The 22,723-nt window shown below is 45.5% G+C and overlaps 1 protein-coding gene across 1 annotated transcript in view; it reads right to left on the bottom strand.

The window, feature by feature from the left end:
- Nucleotides 1-13,028, bottom strand: part of enah (ENAH actin regulator) — a 93,740-nt gene extending 80,712 nt beyond the window's left edge. Inside the window, 1 exon segment of the mRNA XM_056427857.1 lies at nucleotides 12,757-13,028. Coding sequence (XP_056283832.1) covers nucleotides 12,757-12,848 — 92 coding nt within the window. The 5' untranslated portion in view covers nucleotides 12,849-13,028.
- Nucleotides 13,029-22,723: the final 9,695 nt, after the last annotated feature.

Below are 22,723 nucleotides of genomic sequence, written 5' to 3'. Positions count from 1 at the left end.
CAAACATGACGTCACCGCCTCGCGCTGCAGCTCAGCTCTCGAGGACTGTTCTGGTGATTTGTTTACCTTCGCATTGAAAATGCGGAAGGTTATGTTTTGATCGCCGTGTATTTATTTATTTGTATGCGTGTTACTCGCATAACTCAAAAAGTATTAAACCGAATCGCATGAAATTTGTTGGGATGATTGGTTATTATCCGGGGACCAGTTGATTAGATTCTGGGATCGATCGGGTCAAAGGTCAAGGTCATGAAAAGGTCAACATCTTCTTTTTACCATAGAAATGACTCATCATTGATGATCAATTAAATTGTTGGCAGTTTGGTCCATCCAATAAAATAATTAAACAAAACAACAAATTTAGCACATCAGTGCAATAAATGTAATTAAGTTAGTCCAACTCATTTGTATCCAAAATAACAAACACAAACTGACTGAATGAATTGGACCCACGGACCTCTGGCTGCCATCTACTGAAGCTAAGGCATCACACCACCAATTCACACCAGCAAGTGTCTTCTGCATCATGTAAACAATTTATTTTCATGATTGCAAAGTACAAGAAGCGGTAATAATGACACACATTTATTTTGAGTTTGATGCACACCATCTAACCTAACCAAAATAATAAAAATGAGAATTACATTCATACATTTGTGTTACAATATAAAATATAATATTTTTGTAATTGATTTATTTAAATTTATCAAACAATATTTAAATGTCGAAGAAGGGCTTGAATCGTTTTTGTGAGTGTAACCTAAAAACTAATGAATGATGAAAGTATTCATATTTTGTGTTACACCCATTCAATATAAATATCTTGAATCGTTTTTTTGAGTGCAATTGTATCCAATTGGCATGCAACTAATGCCAAAATGTTCATAATTCAATGACCAATCTTGTGATATGCGAAGGTATGCGCTCTACCGAGTGCCCATTCTAGTTATTATGTGTTTTTATTAAGTTTAAGATCATCAGACCTGAAGGTTTTGATGCCAAAAGAGGTTTCACCCAAAGCCCCCCCCCCCCTCTCGCGGTGGTTGGGTGAAAACGTGCATCTGATGTGTGCTACTGTTAGCATGACCAGCTAACGGGGGACGGGAATCTTTTTTTCTTTTCTTTCGATCCCGGTGCGAAACCAATACTTTTAAAACAATCCCGGTGCTTAATCGATACTTTTAAACGATCCCTGAACCATTACTTTTTTTGAAACACAAAACAACGATTGCCGACATTAAAGAGAGGCTTTTATTTTATTGCCAAGGCATATTTTTTTCCTCAACCTGAACAATATATTAACTGTTTAAAAGAATAATATAAATCATACTAAATCTGTGGCCTCTGGTTGAACCGTGCCCCGTGTTGCCGCCGCTAGCTTAAACGTATCACGCTGGCAGCACCACGCCCCCCGCGGTGCGGAGTCGATTTACAACGACAATCAAACGCGTTCCTCTTTTAAAAACCCGAAGGGGAGGACCTCTGAGACGTGTCCGTGTTTTCCTTTTCTAAATCCCCCCCGCCAGCGTGTCCTCGTGCACAGGCTCCTGAGATATCTGACTGAATGTTACGCCTCATTTTTCCGCTCGTCTTCCTCCTGAAAGTCCAGCATCGCGTGTCGATTCCCGCTCGTTACACGCGCACGTCTTTTCAAAATAAAGCTCCGTCTTCACGGCGTCCGACCCAGATGGTTAAAATAGCCGCATCACTCGACGTATCGTCAACATTACAGACATCTCATTGCCCCCCGAGGCCTTTTTAATAAGGACTACAAAGCGAGCCGTTACCCTGGCAACCCTGCCGTACACGGGCGGGAGGTTTGTGCACAGCTAGAAAGAGAGAGAGAGAGAACGTGGGCGAGCGAGGAGCAGATGTGTGCAGGTGGGCACACACACAAACCTGTTCACCATTCATGAACAGCTGTTTGTCTGTGTGAAGGCTACCTTTACTGACACACACACACACGCACACGCACACACACACACACACACACACACACACAATGTGGCGGAGCCGTGAGAAAATACCCGGTGCTCACGAGTGTGAGTCATCCTCTCCACCAGATGGAGGGAGAGAAAGAGGCGGAGCTGGAGAGGAGCAGCAGCCTGACGGCATCACGATCACACCTGAGGTGTGACAGGAGCCATCGGCACCAAATATATAACGCCATCCACACTAGTGGATAGATATATATATATATATATATATATAGAACCATCGACACTAGCGGCTAGATATATATATATATAGAACCATCGACACTAGCGGCTAGATGCACTGAGCACCTATCTCCTCTTTTTTTCTCTCCTTAGGGATGAATTTTCATCTCGCAATCACACGTTACTAACTCTGCTTTCTCCCCGGAGTCCTTTTGACTTCACGTCTCATGGGGTCATCGGACCCTATGAGACGGCATAGATCATATCTGCTGATGGATCATCGAGGTCGGGGTCGTGAAATTCCTGCTACCGACTACGCCACTGTCCTGTTGAGACTCCGCCCACTGTTGAGACTCCGCCCACTCCTCCTCCCCACCGCCATCTGCCTGATGGATCGTGGACGTCTCCATCGTGGAATAAGCCTACTATGAACTATTCATCCACTCTGTCACATTCATTGAATGTATTTAAACTCTAATCTGTCCTTCTGGTCACATGACATCTATTGCATCTGTCCATCCTGGAGAGGGATCCTCCTCTGTTGCTCTCCTGAAGGTTTCTTCCCTTTTTTCCCCCTGAAGGGTTATTTGGGAGTTTTTCCTGATCCGATGTGAGGTCAAAGGTCAGGGATGTCTATGTGTACAGATTGTAAAGCACTCCGAGACAAATTTGTAATTTGTGAAATTGGGCTATACAAATAAACTGAATTGAATTGAATAGATATATATATATAGATATATAAAACCATCAACACTAGTGGCTATATATATATATTTATATATATATATGTATATAAAACCATCGACACTTGTGGCTATATATATATATATGTATATAAAACCATCAACACAAGTGGCTATATATATATTCATATATATATATATAAATGTATATAAAACCATCGACACTAGTGGCTCTATATATAAAAAAATATATATATATACAGTATGTGTATATACAGGACTGTCTCAGAAAATTAGAATATTGTGATGAAGTTCTTTATTTTCTGTAATGCAATTCAAAAAACAAAAATGTCATGCATTCTGGATTCATTACAAATCAACTGAAATATTGCAAGCCTTTTATTCTTTTAATATTGCTGATTATGGCTTACAGCTTAAGAAAACTCAAATATCCTATCTCTAAATATTAGAATATCATGAAAAAGTATACTAGTAGGGTATTAAACAAATCACTTGAATTGTCTAATTAACTCGAAACACCTGCAAGGGTTTCCTGAGCCTTGACAAACACTCAGCTGTTATAAATCTTTTTTTTTACTTGGTCTGAGGAAATATTAAAATTTTATGACATAGGATTTTAGAGTTTTCTTAAGCTCTAAGCCATAATCAGCAATATTAAAAGAATAAAAGGCTTGCAATATTTCAGTTGATTTGTAATGAATCCAGAATGCATGACATTTTTGTTTTTTTAATTGCATTACAGAAAATAAAGAACTTTATCACAATATTCTAATTTTCTGAGACAGTCCTGTATATATATATAAAGCCATCGACACTAGTGGCTATATATACATATATATATATATGTATATACATATATATATATAGATATATATAAATAAATATATATAGAAGAAGAAAATATATATATATATATAACAGCACATATCCCACATCGTTAGAGAGAGATAGAGAGAGAGAGAGAGGACACACATTGGTGCACCAGATGTCCTGTCATGCCACAACCTGATGGACAGTAAGTGAAACACAAACAAACACACAAACACACACACACACACACACACACAACTGGACTTTCTTTCAATATAGTTATTTCTGTTTTATTATTTTTTACTATTATGCAGATTATGATGTGTGTGTGTGATATCTGATGAGGTGGTCCTGTCTGGTCGCTCTCTGCTCCCACTTTCATTCACCGCTCCTCCTCCTCCTCCTCCTCCTCCTCCTCCTCCTCCTCGGGTCATTGTGAGGAGGAGTCACAGTCCGGTGTGAGTGTAGGAGAGGGGGTCATTTAACATGAGTGTGTGTGTGAACAGACGGACGCCTCCTGGGTCCTCGCCGTCGCTGCTGTAGCCGTCACTCAGCTCTAGCCTGTGTGTGTTTGTGTGTGTGTGTGTGTGTGTGTGTTTGTGTGTGTGTGTGTGTGTGTGTGTGGCGGTTACTGAAGGTCGCGGACTAGCTCAATAACTTTGGATTTAATTAGGACGCACTTCTCATTCATACGTACATCACGGCGCCGACACTCATGAACAGGGACGAGGGACAGGAAGTGACAAGCAACAGGAAGTGATGGGGGAAAGGAAGGTTACAAGGAAAAGAAAGTGACGAGGGACAGAAAGTGATGAGGGCCAGGAAATGACGAGGGACAGGAAGTGATGAGGGCCAGGAAATGACGAGGGACAGGAAGTGATGAGGGACAGGAAGCGACCAGGGAAACTGTTCCTGGCAACACACCAGATGGCAAGACTTCATTTGTTGACTAACCGAATGAATCAAGTCTCCGAGTCCGTCACGATCATTTCTTTATGGATTCATCGTACGACGTTTAAACACGACCTCTGTCATTTATCAACTCTTGTCCCGTATATTTGGTGTTTTTTCACCCTGAACCCTGTTCCCTGTGTTTGGGTCCAAGTGACTAATGGGAGCAATTTCCTGCGAGCTGGTCCTCGTGACGAGCCGATGGCGGCCGCTCAGCGGCGCCGGTTCGTACCTTCGTGGAAGTGCTTGTTTATTTTTCGCCGACGGCCTCGGATTGTTATGAGAAGTGACATTACAGCTGAAGATGAATGTCGTCTTTGTTTTACGCTTGGACAAACCGTGCGGTCACATAGACACAAACACATGGCACCAGGGTCCAGCATCTGAAGCCGATTGGACGGAGCGCCCCCACCAGGACACGGAGTGTAACTACAGGCTCACACACGCATGTGGACCACTGGATCTACAGGACTTTATGTCCATGACCAAAATGTTTGTTAAATCTCGGTGTATAAATGAACAAGTGAGACAAAGTATTATTTCAACTAACTATGATACTTTCAAAGCATACAGTATATAACCTTAAATTACCCTGTAGTGGCCAGTTGTCCAAATAACTCAAATAAAACTAAAAACTCTCAATCTAATCGCCACTGACGCACCGTGGGGGTTTTGAGTTGACGCAGCCAAAAGAAAGTAATGTCCATTTCCGTATGTCATTATTCTGATAATTTATTTACTACAAACAAAATGCTGACACTGCCTTCCGTGTACTAGTAAAAAAAAACATCGGCCACCCAGGTGCATGCTGGTCCTGAAGCTAAACACACCTACATGTAAACACAGTGCCCAGTGTTACGCAATCAGAGAACCAATCCTACAACTAAATATATTTTAACAACAATCACAATGAACTAAACTAAACTAAAATTATCATATGAAAAACTCTTCTAACATATCAAAATATAACCTAAATAAGCAATGATTCATCAATCTTACTTTACAATAAAACTAAATACAAATGTCAAAATAAAAAGCTCCAACGGACACAAATGAATGAGAGACAATAGTTTGATAAAAAGAATAAACATTTCTGTCATTTCAGGTAAGGTGCGAGGATGCCGGCTTCTATTTTGATTGTCATTCTTTTAAAAAACATGTATTAATTATTTAAAACTCAGCGTAGATATAACACATTCCCGTGACTTTTCCAAAACTTTTTGGGATTAATTTTTTTCCTGGCCTGGAAATAACCATTTAAAAACTCCAGGACTTTTCCAGGTTTTCCATGAGCGTAGGAACCCTGCATGGGAACGTCGGGCTGAAGCTTGTGAGACGGCGACAGTGGCGTTTAACTCTGAATCGCTCGGCGGCAGCACCTCTCTGCTCCTCCCTAATCACTTCCTCGCCACCTAATGCGGCTCATTACGTGTAAAACTTTATAGCCCCGCAATTACCTGGACCATCGACTGCCCCCCCGATACACACAGTCCTCCTGGATTCAATTAGTCCTGGAGCAACTCACTCAGAAGCCATTAGCTGATCCCAAAGGAAGGATCCACAGGTGGCTTCCCTCTCTCTTATTGCCTTTAATGACTCTGCCCTTTTCAGCGCCATGGCAACCAGCATCTTTGTGATCAACTCCTCACCCAGAGAGCAGGTTTGTGGACCCCCCCCCCACACACACACTCAATGGAAGATGTCACACAGACTCAAACAGGGTCACGGACAATCCAAAGAAAAGATGCGAGACCCGTCGGGCGACTTTTACTGCCGACTTCTTCTAGGAGGAGGAGGAGGAGGAGGAGGAGGAGGCGGGGATCGAGTCAGAGTCAAGTGGGAAAAGCCATTACCGTGACGAAGCGGCAACATATCTCCAACTTTGGTTATTTCCGCCCGAGTTGCTGGTTGTTGGAGCAAAGGGCGAGGCGAGCGATGACGAACCTCATGTTTTGTTCCCGTCCGGTTTAAATAAAGTTTGTGTTTTCCATGACTGCGGTCTGGTGGCTTTGAGGGGAGCAGAGTAACTGTGTGTGTGTGTTGTGTGTTAATACACAAAACACAATACATATTGTTCCTGCAGATTAGATTTGTTTGTATATTTACTTCGGGCCGTAAAAGTGGAGAAAAGGAGCGCGCCCACCCGGAGTCATCGGCGCGGGAGCCAATGAATACTCAGAACCGCTGAGTCATTTGTCCCTGGAACTAAATGGGGAGTGAAACGTCTCCCAAGAAGACAAGAGACAGATGTTAGTCCAGAGGGACAGAGGCTCCAGCACCGGGACACACAAACAAACAAACAAACAAAACAACAAACACATGGGAAACATACGGCTCATACGTCTTCAAGCATCCTCTCCTAAAACTGTAACCCCAACAGACTCCGGGCACCACAACATACACACACACACACACATGAACATACACACACACACACATGAACATACACACACACATACACACACACACACGAACATACACAGACACATACACACACATACACACACACACAAACAAACAAACAAACAAAACAACAAACACATGGGAAACATACGGCTCATACGTCTTCAAGCATCCTCTCCTAATACTGTAACCCCAACAAACTCCGGGCACCACAACATACACACACACACACGAACATACACACACACACACACACACGAACATACACACACACACACACATGAACATACACACACACATACACAGACACATACACATACAAATGAACATACACACACAAGCACACACATACACATACATATGCACATACACAGACACATACTCAGACACACATTAACATACACACAGACACACAAGCACAAACAAACATACACACACACATACTCATATACACATTTACACACACACACACACAAACACACACACACATGAACATACACACACACAAACATACACACACACACACATGAACATACACACACATACACACAAATGAACATACACACACAAGCACACATGAACATACACACACAAACATACACAGACACATACACACACACATACAAATGAACATACACACACAAGCACACACATACACATACATATGCACATACACAGACACATACTCAGACACACATTAACATACACACAGACACACAAGCACACACAAACATACACACACACATACTCATATACACATTTACATACACACACACAAGCACACACACACACAAACACACACACACACACACACACATGAACATACACACACATACACACAAATGAACATACACACACAAGCACACACAAACATACACACACACACATGAACATACACACACACAAACATACACACACACACACATGAACATACACACACGAACATACATATACATATATATATATTTATATATATACACACACACATTAATATAAACACATATATAGACACACACACACATGAATATACACACACGAATATACATATACATACACACATACAAATGAACATACACACACATACACATACATATGCACATACACAGACACATGCTCAGACACACATTAACATACACACAGACACACAAGCACACACAAACATACACACACACATGAACATACACACACAAACATACACACACACACAAACATACACACACATGTACATACACACACACACGGACATACACACACATACACACACACACACATACAAATGAACATACACACACAAGCACACACATACATATGCACATACACAGACACATACTCACACACATTAACATACACACAGACACACAAGCACACACATACACACACACATACTCATATACACATACACAAGCACACACACACAAACAAACACACACAAGCAAACACACACATTAGCATACACACACACACATAAACACACACTGTCAAGTCCAGCTCCTGTTCACCGTTTCCAAAGGACGTGAAGACAACTCAAATTACTAACTTAATCTTTCTTTTATTTTTATTTTGTTCGTTGATTGCTCTGCCAGTGAATTAGGTTGTAACCTTTAAGACAGAACATAAATTAAATTTTAAATTAAACATTTTAATGAAACATTTTATACTTTTCATTTTCCAAACTCAAAATGAAATATTCTTTTAACACAAAATCAGCATTTTTAAACACCATGAAATTAAACAAATCATTTTGCCATTGCCGTCTTTGGGTTGAACCGTGGAGTGACCTGAAGCATCCTCTCTCTGCTGCTTGTCTTTGCAAAATGCATCAGAGCATCCCCACAGGTGCTCCTAATAAGCAACACTGATGGCTGCTGCTGCTCCTGCTGCTGCTGCACTCTGGGAAATGTAGTCTCACACAACTAGGCCCTCAGATTCAGCTCAACACACACATACATATACGCATACACAGACACACATATCCATACACACACACACAAGCACACACATACTCATACACACATATACACACACATAAACACACACATACGTATACACGTACACACACACTCATACACACATATACATAAACACATAAACACACAAAAGCTCACACACACACACACAGACACAGACACATACACACACACACACAAATACAAACACACACACACAGGGAGTAGTGTGCCGCGGGGTGTTGGGGCTCCAGAGGGGAGCCTGGCATATTTTTACGAGACTCCGAAGGCGTCCGACCCGCTCGGGGGGGACAGGGGCCACATTGAGCCGCCAGCCGGTCCGGACCGGACCCAGCCAACCAACAAGCGACGCCTTCAGGTAAACAACCGGACCGGCTTGTTTTAACGACAACAGATGGCCTTCCGACGGCCTCTAAATACCTGAGAAACGTACGTTTGAGTTGCCACATGGTGAGTGGGAGGTCTGTCCCTCGTGTCCGGAGGCGGTGGGCAGGAGTCGTGCCAAGCAGGCCGTTCTGGAGGAAGTCCCACGTTTCACAGGTGTGGAGAATGAAATGAAAGATGGTTGCATTCAGGGCCCGTATGGATTTCTCAGGATTGGAGTGAATGTGTAATCGTGTTGTGTTTTTCGAGAGCAGCTCACGGTGTCTTCTTAAAAACTGTTACGGGTTAGGGTTAGGGTTAGCCACACACACGAACATACACACACACACACACACAAATGAACATACACACACATACATGAACATACACACACACACGAACATACACACACACACACACGCATATACACAGACACATACTCATACACACACATACAAATGAAGATACACACACAAGCACACACATACACATACACATACAGAGACACATACTCATACACACATTGACATACACACAAGCACACACACAAACATACCCATATACACATATACATACACACACACAAACAAACACACACATTAACATACACACACATATAAACAAAAATGAAAGATGGTGCATTCAGGGCCCTGGCATTGCGTATGGATTTCTCAGGATTGGAGTGAATGTGTAATCGTGTTGTGTTTTTCGAGAGCAGCGCACGGTTCCGACGCTCACGGTTTATTTTTTTCGGCATGTTTTGTGTTTACGATGTTCCATGTCCTCAAGCTTTGTTTTCTTTTATTTGCGTCTTCTTAAAAACTGTTACGTAGCGACACAAACAGAGCTCCCTTTCTCCCTCGGTTTGAACAAAGAAATGAACATCTTGAGCGCTAATGACTCAAATGTAGTCCGTGCTGCTCGTGTTTCCATGTAAACAATTCAAACACAATACACCATTACATAATACTATTGTGTTTGTTGAGCTGCTTTTGATATGGATGCTACCACTTCACACTCCAAGGCATGACACACACACACACACACACACAAATCCCTGTACTTCTATCGTTGTGAGGACCCTGGTTTACACACTGCATTTCCAAGCCTCTTAGTCAAACTAAATGCCAAACCCCAAACCTATATTTGAACTTCACCTTAAAGTCTTCAACCTTAAACCGGCCTTTGAAGAAGTGAGGATCGGCCAAAACGTCCACACTTTCCATGGCTGTCCTCACATAAACACGTGGTGCTCATTATGTATTAAGTACAAGAACATGACACACACACACACAGACTGAGGGAATGTAGACAGACAGGAATAACTCGCTACGCTCCCTGTGTCCAACATGCTCATCTCTAAACCACTGGCAACGTGAAGAAGGGATAGAGGCCGACTGGTGACACATGACATTCCCAAAAGAAGGAAACCCAAAGACAGGAGATCACCGCAGCACGTTGAATCTCCTCTGAGGCCACTCAGACACAGCGAGATGCATTTGTTCAGCTGGGTGCCCGACGCCGTCCTTTCAAAAAGGGAATACTTCCTCAGGGTGAACTGAAGCAGGATGTCTATTTTTCTCACATTTTAGCTAAATGCATAAATAATTAAGAGCCGTCTTCTTGCCTCGCATCCCGTTAGCGAGACGCGGTTAGCGATATCCCAAACAAGCCCTCTGAGAGACGAGGCTCACCGGCAGGAGAAGGGAAGCCCTTCTCTCACAGATGCTGCCAAAAGAGCGAGCTGGAGTTCTCTGCGTGGTTTACATCTTGCGAGTAGGCTTTTAAATATAGCACTCTGTGCCTATTAATCATGTGGCTAGAAGAGCTATTATCTGGTTAGGACAGATTTAAAGTCCATGGTGGTATCGTCACTTTATTATAGCATTGAAACAGGATTATACATCCCAGATTATATCAGCAGCACAAGTCTTTTGTATTCCTTTCTGTACGTCATTTTAAAGTCTCTCTGTGGCGGAAGTCTTACTGGAATAATAGTCTTATAACACCATGCTGCGCAGTGGAGGAGGGACCAGGAGCAGCCATACACCGCTTGCTTTTCCGGTTGGAACGTTGACTCTTCTTTTTTTTTGGCGGCAATTACAATTTATATTCTTTTACTTTGCAATCTTTGCAAATTTGAATCTTTTCTTTTGACTTGTGATTTGGATATTCTGCGAAATCATTTTAGCGGGGAATGAGTCATCACATTTTGTTCATTAGTCTTTGAACGTGTGAATGCAAACAACCCAAATGAAGGCAACGCAACTGGCGGCTGCGCAGCTGTCAGTTGGACGGTGAAAGAAGTGGAGCCCTGCATTTAGAAGTGAGGAAGCACAAAGAACAGGCCAGGTGCAATCAGGCTGGTACTCTGGCGTCAACAAACTCGGGGGAAACCCTTTCGTAGTTCTAACAACCCCCATTTCTACTGTGTCCACTCAAGAAATAGAAACGATTGTAGTTCATTGGGGGGGGGCGTCATTTTTTACTGACTTTTCTTTAGCTCCCGTTTCCAAGTAGGTACTCTCCAAAGCACAAGAGGAACCGTGAGGTATCAAAGTGTGCATGATTCAACGAAAACAAAAGCAGCGTAATGCAACCACCATTTAAAAAAGCAACAACTTGTTAGCCTTGTAAACAACAACACAAACAGAAACTCGTAAGAGAGTTAAAACACAGTTGCAACAAAAGCTGCATTCACATGGAATCCGGCAAACGGTAGACGGATAGCAAACAGTCCAACCGGATGGCGCGATCGGATAGGATGATGTTGTGCCTACACTTTGAGGAGATTATTCTCGTAAAATATGCAGCAATAAGATGCATGTAAACAACGTTCCCCTTGTGTGACGGAGCTGCATAACGTCCGGTTGCAAAATTCCGTTGCAGAGGGCAGAAAAAATAAAAGTCGATTAGGTTGATTAAAACAAGTACCATCGAGAACACCCAGTGAACTTCAGAACAACAACAACAACAACAACAACACAAAGGTAATTGTTGCACTGTAACAGAGCTGCTTATTTATTCATATATATATATATATATATATATGTGTGCGAGCGGCGGCGGCGGCCGTCTTTGGCGCTCCTATTGGTGGGAAATGAAGCCCCCAACGGCGGGCAATCTCCTCAGAGAGATTCCTCAGAGCGGTCCACAACGCCTCAGGCGACACGCTGACGTCGGAGTGGCTCTACGCTAGAGTTCGTAACAGGCTAGAGGTTGCCTCCATTGTCGGGTTGGGTTAAACTACCCATCCGTGAGGCCCGGACCGCTCTCTGAATCCATAAACAGCGGCGATAAAGACGGCTGACAGCTCCCTGCTGTGGAGCGCGAGGGGGAAACACAGAAGAAGAAGAGGAGGAGGAAGAAGCGCCCGCTCGGACGGCGGCAGGTACCTACCGGTGGATTTCCATTTGGGATTCCAGCACACATCTCGGACTGAGGACGACGCTGGAGGCTTTGCACTGTGGACCAGAGGACTGGATCTGCATGTCTCCACGCGGCCGCTTCCTGCCGGTACCGACCCGGCCGGCGCCGAGCGATTCTCCCCTCTCCCAGCAGCCTTCCTCAGCCTCTCCCGTCTCGCCTTCCTCGCTTTCACTCGACACCGAGGGAATCTCTGGTTTTCTCGCTCTCTCTACCAAACAGCGAGTCTCCCGTCCCTTCCCTCCCCCCCCACCCCCCCGAGTCCCAGTCCCGGCCTCCCACCTCCTCTCCTCAAAGCCCCCGGGTCAGGGTGATTCCTTCCTGATTCATGGGTGCGAGCTCGAGATCCATCCAGACCGTCAGCCAGCTGTGGTTTTTCCCATGGCAGCGGTGCCAGCCAGCAAACACAGGCGCACACGGTTCGGTCCTGGCTCGCTCCCTCTCCGGCGACGGCCGGGGTATCCAGGCAACAGGCTCCTGCTCCCGCACAGCCCACTCTTGCGCTCTTCTCTGGGCTTCCGTGGCGGAGGCTGATACGGGGGTGGGGGGGGAGGAATCACCGCGGCGGTATCGCGCAGTGTGGCGCGGCGCCGCTCAGGAGGGTTTATGTAGAGGGTGCTGAGGGGGCGTTCCTCTCTTCTATTTGTCTCTCTTCCCTTGGCTCCCTGTGCCACATCTATCTCCTACCTCTTTTGTCTTTCTCTTGATCTCGCCCTCCTTCATCTGCCCGCGGCGGCTGCCTCCCTTCTTCGCTCTGAGCTCTTCCCGCTCCGGCTTTGCTTTTTTCTTTTTTATCCGCGCGACTCTCCACGAGCTCCCTCTCCCCCATCTCTTAACTCATCCTCACCCAACTCGCCTCTCTCTCTCTCTCTCTCTCTCTCAATCTCTCCGACACAAAACGTGCAGAAGAGCGCTAGGAGGAACGAGTGGACGGGATTAGCGACACCGGTACGAGGTTGAGCTGAGCGGGGAGGGGATTCTCCTTGACCCTGCGAGGCTTTAGGTCCACCGTCTCGACGCGTGCATTTGAGTGACGGCACTGCAGTTTGTTTTCAGTGTTTTCAGTTCAGTTCTGTGCGAGGAAAGACCTTACAGTGGGCAGATTGCTGCAAACACAGCTGGGCTCAGAGGTGTTTGCGGCTAGCGAGAAAATGCACACAGGGAAATAAATCAGATTAAAAAGTCGGGAGTACCCGATATCTACAGATGGGGAGGCGGGACCTATTTTTATCTGGTGTTTACAGCCAAAAAACTTGGGCTTTCCCACTGAGATGATATTTACAGTTTGACCCTCGCCGGGTTTTATTGGTTGCTATGCCAACTCTTGGTGGTAACTTTTTGGGCGGCTGTAGCTCAGTGGGGTAAGAGGGTCGTCCTGCAACCCCAAGGTTGTGGGTTCGATCCCCGCTCTCCCCATTAGTTGCAAGTCGAAGTGTCCTTGAGCAAGGCACTGAACCCCCAGTTGCTTCCCGGGCGCATCACTGCAGCCCACTGCTCCTTAATAACTAAGGATGGGTTCAATGCAGAGAACTAATTTCCCCTTGGGGATTAATAAAAGTGTATATTCTAAATTGAGAGCGAGATGGCGATCTTTTTGGGTGTTTTGTTATGTGTATGTAAAGAACTCAGCAGGAGAGGTCCACGTGTTCGCGCTCAGCCTAAGAACAGAGCTGGAGGTGTCATGAAGACGGCACTATTCAGTGCTGGAGTGATGAAGACCGAACCTCCCGATTTAACCGAGAAGTCATTTTAATTGGTCGGCTGTTTTCAGATTGTTATGTTTGGGCTGCGTTGGTTCACAGGAATCACGTAAACTATGAACCATCTGTCACTGAAATGCAACTTCATCAAAACAACATGATGTGAACATTGTGAAACACTCGGCTAACGTTTTAACACTCGGCTAACGTTGAAACACTCGGTTAACGTTTTAACACTCGGCTAACGTTTTAACACGCGGTTAACGTTTGAACACTCGGCTAACGTTTTAACACGCGGTTAACGCTGAAACACTCGGCTAACGTTTTAACACTCGGCTAACGTTTTAACACGCGGTTAACGTTTGAACACTCGGCTAACGTTTTAACACGCGGTTAATGCTGAAACACTCGGCTAACGTTTTAACACTCGGCTAACGTTTTAACACGCGGTTAACGTTTGAACACTCGGCTAACGTTGAAACACTTGGTTAACGTTTTAACACGCAGTTAATGTTGAAACACTCGGCTAACGGTTTAACACTCGGTTAAAGGTTTAACACTCGGCTAACGTTGAAATACTTGGTTAACGTTTTAACACGCAGTTAATGTTTAAACACTCGGCTAACGGTTTAACACTCGGTTAAAGGTTTAACACTCGGCTAACGTTGAAACACTTGGTTAACGTTGAAACACTCGGCTACCGTTTTAACACTCGGCTAATGGTTGAACACTCGGCTAAAGGTTTAACACTCAGTTAATGTTTTAACACTCGGCTAACGTTGAAACACTTGGTTAACGTTGAAACACTCGGCTAACGTTTTAACACTCGGCTAATGGTTTAACACTCGGTTAACGTTTTAACACTCGGCTAACGGTTTAACACTCTGTTAACATTTTAACACTCGGCTAACGTTGAAACACTCGGTTAACGTTTTAACACTCGGCTAACGTGTTAACACGCGGTTAACGCTGAAACACGCGGTTAACGTTTTAACACTCGGTTCATGTTTTAATATGCGGTTCATGTTGTAACACTCAATTAATGTTGTAACACGCGGTTAACGTTGTGACACCCGCAACATTGTGACACCTGGTTAACGTTGTGACATCTGGTTAATGTTGTCCTTGAGCAAGACACTGATGCCTGCATGGTTTTTCAACTGGGACAAGAACGCCAATCAAGGGTTTGATGTATTTACTACAAATGTTTGAAAATAAATGTTTCCTGTCGTTTTTTCCTCTTTTCTGCACTGGGCAGCTGGCTCGACAGCCATGCAAATCAGACACAATAAGGCAGTGTGTTTCTATGGGCATGTGCTGTGCTTTCAGTGTAGGGCACACGGAAAGAAGCGCTGTGCCAACGGCTGCTTGTTTCAGTAGTGGCGTTTTGCTTTTATTTTATTGTCTTTTTTGCACTTTTCCTCTCTTTTTCTTTTTCTTTTCTTTCACGTTTGTCTTAGTTACGGTCGGACACTGGACCATAACTACTTTTTTCGATACTTCTACTGTGGCTTTTGTTCACTTTGTCGTGAGTATCGGTGAGCCGCAGCAAAACAATGACTGGGACCGTCGTCTACTCGCGTGCTCAGCTGATCGCGCTGTGCAGGCCGAAGCTTCTGCCTGGAGAAAGACCTGTGATCCCGCTGGAGCTACGGAGAAGGGCTCGCGGTTGCAGATCGGGTGTCAAGCGGAGGGCTAAAACGAGGAGATACAAACCCTCGGTACCGTCGATCATAACGGGGAACGTGAGGTCTTTGGCGAATAAGACGGATGAGCTCGGCGCGCTGGTAATGACCGAGAGGGTCTTCCGTGAGAGCAGTCTCTTGTGTTTCACTGAGACGTGGCTGCACGCGGACTATCCGGATCACAGCGCGTCTTTGCCCGGCTTCAGGACTGTTCAGGCTGACAGAGACGCTACACAGAGCGGTAAGAAGAGGGGGGGCGGGATCGCTGTTTATGTGAATGAACGGTGGTGCCATCCGGACCATGTGTGCGTGAAGGAGCGCTTCTGTAGCCCGAACATTGAACTGTTGGCCGTGGGGATGCGCCCGTATTATTTACCGAGGGAGTTCACATCCGCCATTGTGGTTGTGGTGTACGTGCCGCCATCAGCTGACGCTGAGGAAGCTGTGGACACCATCCACTCCACTGTGTCTGCTCTGCTGAATCATCAGCCTGGAGCATTCATGGCTATCACTGGTGACTTTAACCACACCACATTGGAAAAAGCTCTGCCAACCTTCCATCAATACATAGACTGCCCAACAAGGAACAATAAAACTCTGGACTTGCTGTATGCTAATACTAAGGACGATACAGCGCCACTGCCCTTCCCCTCGGCAGGTCTGATCATGACCTGGTCCGCTGACACCCAGGTATGTTCCTCTGGTGAAGAGGCTGCCGGTGACCACCAGGACTGTGAGGAGGTGGTCTCTGGAGGCTAACGACGCCCTACAGGACTGCTTCGAGTCAACGGACTGGGATGTGCTGTGTGGACCGCACGGGAGGACATCAACAGTATGACCGACTGCATCACGGAATACATCAAGTTCTGTGAACACACCACCATCCCATCACGGACTGTGCGCTGCTTCCCCAACAACAAGCCCTGGATCACCAGGGACCTGAAGGCGCTTCTTAACATGAAGAAAGCTGCTTTCAGGTCTGGAGACAGGGATGAGCTGAGGAAAGCCCAGCGCAACCTGAAGGTGAAGCTCAGGGAGGGCAAGGACTCCTACAGGAGGAAGCTGGAGGCCAAACTCCAGCTGAACAACACAAGGGAGGTGTGGTCTGGCATGAAGCAGATAACTGGCTTCAAGGTGGGAGGGAGACAGCCAGGGGGCTCCCTGGAGAGGGCCAACGAGCTGAACTGTTTTTTCAATAGGTTCAGTTCACAGCCCTCCCCCGTCTCCTCCACACATCACACCTCCCAAACACCTCCTCCCTCTGTCCCCCTGCTGAGCTGCACATCCACCGAGCCCTCAATAACAATGGGCTCCTCCACCCTCCCTCTCTCTGTGACGACTGACCAGGTGAGAAGACAGCTGGAGAAACTACACCAGCGCAGAGCTGAAGGTCCTGATGGCATCAGCCCCAGGGTCCTAAAGACCTGCGCCACCCAGCTGTCTGGTGTCCTGCAGCGCCTCTTCAACCTCAGCCTGAGGCTGGGGAAGTCCCGTGCTGTGGAAGACGCCGTGCCTGGTCCCTGTCCCAAAGAAGTCAGCACCATCTGGCCTCAACGACTACCGACCGGGTCGCCTCACCTCCCATGTGATGAAGGTGCTGGAGAGGCTGGTCTTGGCCCACCTCCGCCGCAGGTGAAATCATCGTTGGACCCTCTGCAATTTGCTTACCAGCCTCATGTGGGAGTGGACGACGCCATCATCTACCTGCTGCAACGAGCTCAGTCGCACCTGGATGGAACCGATGTCTCTGTGAGAGTCACTTTTGACTTCTCCAGTGCATTTAACACCATCCAGCCACTGCTGCTGAGTGAGAAGCTGCGGTGGCCGTGTGGACGCGCCCACCATCTCCTGGATCACTGACTAGCTCACAGGCAGACCACAGTTTGTCAGAATGGGGCGTGTGCTGTCTGGAACGGTGGTCAGTGATGTTGAGCCCCACAGGAACTGTTCTGTCTCCCTTCCTCTTCACCCTGTACACCAGTGACTTCCAGTACAACACGGAGTCATGCCATCTGCAGAAGTACTCTGATGATTCTGCAGTGGTCGGGTGTATTAGGGATGGACGGGAGGAGGAGTACAGGGCAGTGGTGAGTGACTTTGTAAAGTGGGCCGATGAGAACCACCTGCGGCTGAACGTGGCCAAGACCAGAGAGATGGTGGTGGACTTCAGGAGGAAGGCGACAGCTCCTACACCTCTGAGTGTCCTGGGAGTGGACGTGGACATGGTGGAGGAGTACAAGTACCTGGGCGTCTCCATCGACAGCCGACTGAACTGGAAGGCCAACATCAACGCTGTGTACAAGAAGGGGATGAGTCGTCTCCTTTTCCTGAGAAAGCTTCGATCCTTCAACGTGTGCAGCAAGATGCTGGAGTTATTCTACCAGTCGGTTGTCGCCAGTGTGCTGCACTTTGCCATTGTCTGCTGTGGAGCAGCATCGGAGCCGGTGACACCAGCCGTCTTAACAAACTGGTTAGGAAGGCTGGCTCCATCATCGGCTGCCAGCTGGAGCACCTGGAACAGGTGGTGGAGAGGAGGTCGTTGAAGAAACTGGTGTCCATATTGGACAACCCGGACCACCCTCTCCACCACCTCCTACAGGGACAGAGGAGTACTTTCTCCAGACGTCTCCTCACGCTCCGCTGCCACAAGGAGAGATACAGGAGAACATTCCTGCCGACGGCTATGAGGCTCTACAACAGTTCACCTCTTGCCAGATCACCCTAACCCTTCTTATATTTTGTGTTTTTTTTTTTTTTTTTTTTTTTTTTATTCTTGTGTGTTGCTGCTACTGACTCGACAAATTTCCCCTTGGGGATTAATAAAGTATATATCTATCTATCTATCTATCTATCTATCTAAACACAGCACGCTAGGAGGGTGATGACACACACACACACACACTCACACACACGGCTGCGAGGGGATGCTGCACTAAACTCTGGAGGTCGGAACAACGAGGGCTCGAGGAGATGTATATTTGTGCCGACACTGTGCCTTCAACGCTAACTGACACGTTCACCCACACACACACACACACACACACACACACAAACAAGTCAGCAATGCTTTAATGCTCATTAAATGCAGTCATAATGTAAAGAAAACGTGTAAAAAGCGGTTTTGCTGCTATAGAAGAGCTTGTTTGAAAACCATAATCTGCTAACGTGTCCATAATCTATATATTCAATCATAAATTATTGATTATAATCTTGGGAATATGGACATATTTCAATATTGCGACAACGCAGGGTGAATGTAGGGTTGAGTATTTGTGCGGCTGAGTATTTATCCAAATATTTCTTCCAATAAACAATAGAAGTAATAATAAAATCGATAATATTAAGATGTTTTCTTCAGCCGTGTTCATGTTAATTGTCTGGTGTGGTTCTAAAGTGGCGCTGCCACACTGACGAGCAGAACTATCAACATCTGTTGAGAGGAAGCGTCGCGGGAAACGGGCCCGTGGCGGATGAAAAGGTCCGCGGCGGGAACGCTTTGTCACACTCCAGCTTTAAAGAACAGGCTGAGCCATTACAATCAATTAGACGGAGAGGGAACGAGGAGGGGTGGGGGGGGGGTGATAATAAGCTCCTGCCTCTTTAAGCGGCACAGACGATGCGAGGGAGAAGAGGATGGCTCAAGGGTGGAGGAGCGGAGCCAGAAGGAGGGATTGATGGAGGGAGATCTCAGTCATCAGATGTTCCCATCGTGACGTCTGTTAGAAATACTTTAGACAATAGACCTTATTGTTGTTTATTTTTTATTTTTACCTTCGCATTGAATATGCGGAAGGTTATGTTTTGATCACCATGTATTTATTTATTTATTTATTTGTATGCTTGTTACTCGCATAACACAAAAAGTATTAAACCGAATCGCATACAATTTGGTGGGATGATTGGTTATTATCCGGGGACCATTTGATTAGATTTTGGGATCGATCGGGTCAAAGGTCAAGGTCATGAAAAGGTCAACATCTTCTTTTTACCATAGTTCGGTCAATTTCTATCCAATTAGCATGCAACTAATGCCAAAATGTTCATAATTCAATGCCCAATCTTGTGATATGCGAAGGTATGCGCTCTACCCAGTGCCCATTCTAGTTTTATTCATGTATTAATCTGACAATTTTTCTGCCTACTGGCCAATCCTATTGTCGTTTGATTTCTGGATGTATTGTACTTGTGTGATATAATGACTGTATTCACAGAAAAGGGCTGCGGCCTCCTGCAGAAGAAAATACCTCAAATAGTATAAACTGAGGGAAAAACAGGTCTTGTTTAAAGTTTCTACATGGAAACCACGTCAACCACAAGCGTTCCCCCGTAACCCCCCCCCCCCCCCCCCCCGATAATACGCAGAGAAATCTCATTTAATCGCAGACTTTCTCCGGTTGCGTGTCGACGCATCTTTAAGCATCTCCTCTGACGGAGCCCCACTGAGGGGGAGCAACTCATCCAGCAGCAGCCAGCCCTCCTCTTTTAATTAAACTCTACAAAACAACCTCCTCTTCTTCAACTGTGTGTGTGTGTGTGTGTGTGTGTGTTTGTGTGTGTTGAGGAAAGGAGATGACATCATCAGGGCCAGTCAGCAGTCCTTGTGCCACAGCGGGCAAGAAAACAACAACTCCGGCGGACTAAAGAGAGACAGAGGGGACTGTTCTCCTGTTTACTGTGTGTCACAACAGGGGGGATTCTGCCTTCACAATAAAAGCATGCATCGACGCTAATTACTGACCGGCAGTACTGGCTTCACACTCTTTTTGCAGTGGACGGCTCGATTGCCTGAATTAAAGCGACGGCGGGCGAGTTTATTCCATTGTCCGAACCACTGCAAACAAAGCTGAATATAAAGCTCAGATATCTTTCATCTATTTTATTTTTCAAAGCAATTAAGTGATAAACAGCAGGTAGAAATTAGCGGAGCAACAGTTTATAAAGCTCATGGTTCAGGGACGTATCACAGAATGTAAGTTTTAGAGATCACCAACTACGCCTCTTCCCCTTGTGACACCATCAATCGCCAATCATTGATGCTTTACTTCGTAATAAGAGTGTTTTCTGAATGAAAACAGAGAAATCAAGTGACACATTTTATTTGTCATTGTTAGTTCTCTTTCCTAACTATGATTGTGCTGTTTCCATAGAGGTGCAGAGCTTAACTAGCTGCATGGGGGTTGGAGGGTTAACTGCAGCACCTCATGTTTAATGCATCCTGACTCTATGATGACTGGGATGCATTTTTTGGGGCCACGGCAGTATTTCCTCTGACTGGCATCGTTTCTTAAAAACCTTGCCACCATGAACATGATATCACTCGATACTGTATTTCCTCCCCGGCTAGCTGAGCCAGCAGGAGACGCACTGAGCTTACTGGACACGTTTTTTTCGAGGCTGCAGAGACGGAGAATATTGAAAACCTCCAAAACACGACATGAAAAGATGGGAGCATGTAAAGCCACGAAGGCCCGTCAGCATCGCAGGACTCGCCTTCAGCCCAAAGCGTTATTGTGAAGATGAACACTTCTCAGTTTCCAGTAAAGACTGGGTTGTTACTTTCTGCTTTAGTTTGGATCATGTTTGATATTTGAGTCATTTTGTGTAAATCAGATCGAGTTATGATTGGGTACTGGAAACCGGTGCCACTATGAGACCGATGAGGACAAGAGCCGTAACTCAGATTAGTACCGGAACGTTGATTGCAAGTCTTGCATTCATAAAAGTAGGCCAACAAATACTAAATTAACCATTATAACCATGTTTAAGCTAGCTTGTAGCTCGCGCTAGCTCATAGCTCGCATAGCTAGCGCGAGCTACGAGCGCGTCAGTCCTTAAAACACTCACCTGACGCATCAAGTTGATATTTATAATGAACACAATATTATACATTATACCCTCTACATCCTCTGAGCATACTTACAAACGCACCGTTACAACTCCTTCATGGTGTCATATTGCTTTTCGGAGAATTATGATAACAAATTCATAGTAGATGCAAAAGTATACGAACAATGCAGGGCTCTCAAGTGTCACGCATTGAGCGTGAGACTCACGCATTTCGGTCTTTAGTCACGCACTCCCGCCACACATCGTATTTCTCACGCTGAAAAAAACTCTCGGCTATTTAATGTTTTAATGTGCCACAAACATGAGCTGGCCGCGCTGCCCTCACCGTGGAGGAATCAAGCACTCCCCTGAGTTCTGCTGCGAGGAGCCACTTATCAGCCAATCAGAAAAAAGAAATGGGCTACACAATAGCCAATCAGAAATAAACCTGTATCTGTTGGATCTGGGTAAGATTTAATCCAGCAACCAATGAAAAGAAAGCATCCTGGAATTGCGTGCGACTGACTGGGGGGGGGGGGGGGGGGGGGGGTGCTGATGGAAATGTCACTCTTGCCTGTCTTCAAAACTTGAGAGCCCTGACAATATATAATGTTGAACATTGTTGCTCCTGGTTGGTTCAACTCAACTCCTGGTCCTTGGTCATGGTGCCTCAGCACTTAAAAGAATAAACCTCATAATTCTGACCCTTGCCTTTTTTATTAACACCCT

Source organism: Pseudoliparis swirei, chromosome 12, assembly GCF_029220125.1.
Source record: "Pseudoliparis swirei isolate HS2019 ecotype Mariana Trench chromosome 12, NWPU_hadal_v1, whole genome shotgun sequence".
Classification (NCBI taxonomy): domain Eukaryota; kingdom Metazoa; phylum Chordata; class Actinopteri; order Perciformes; family Liparidae; genus Pseudoliparis; species Pseudoliparis swirei.
Note: the sequence above shows the minus strand (reverse complement) of the source record. Positions and strands in the feature narration are given on the sequence as shown.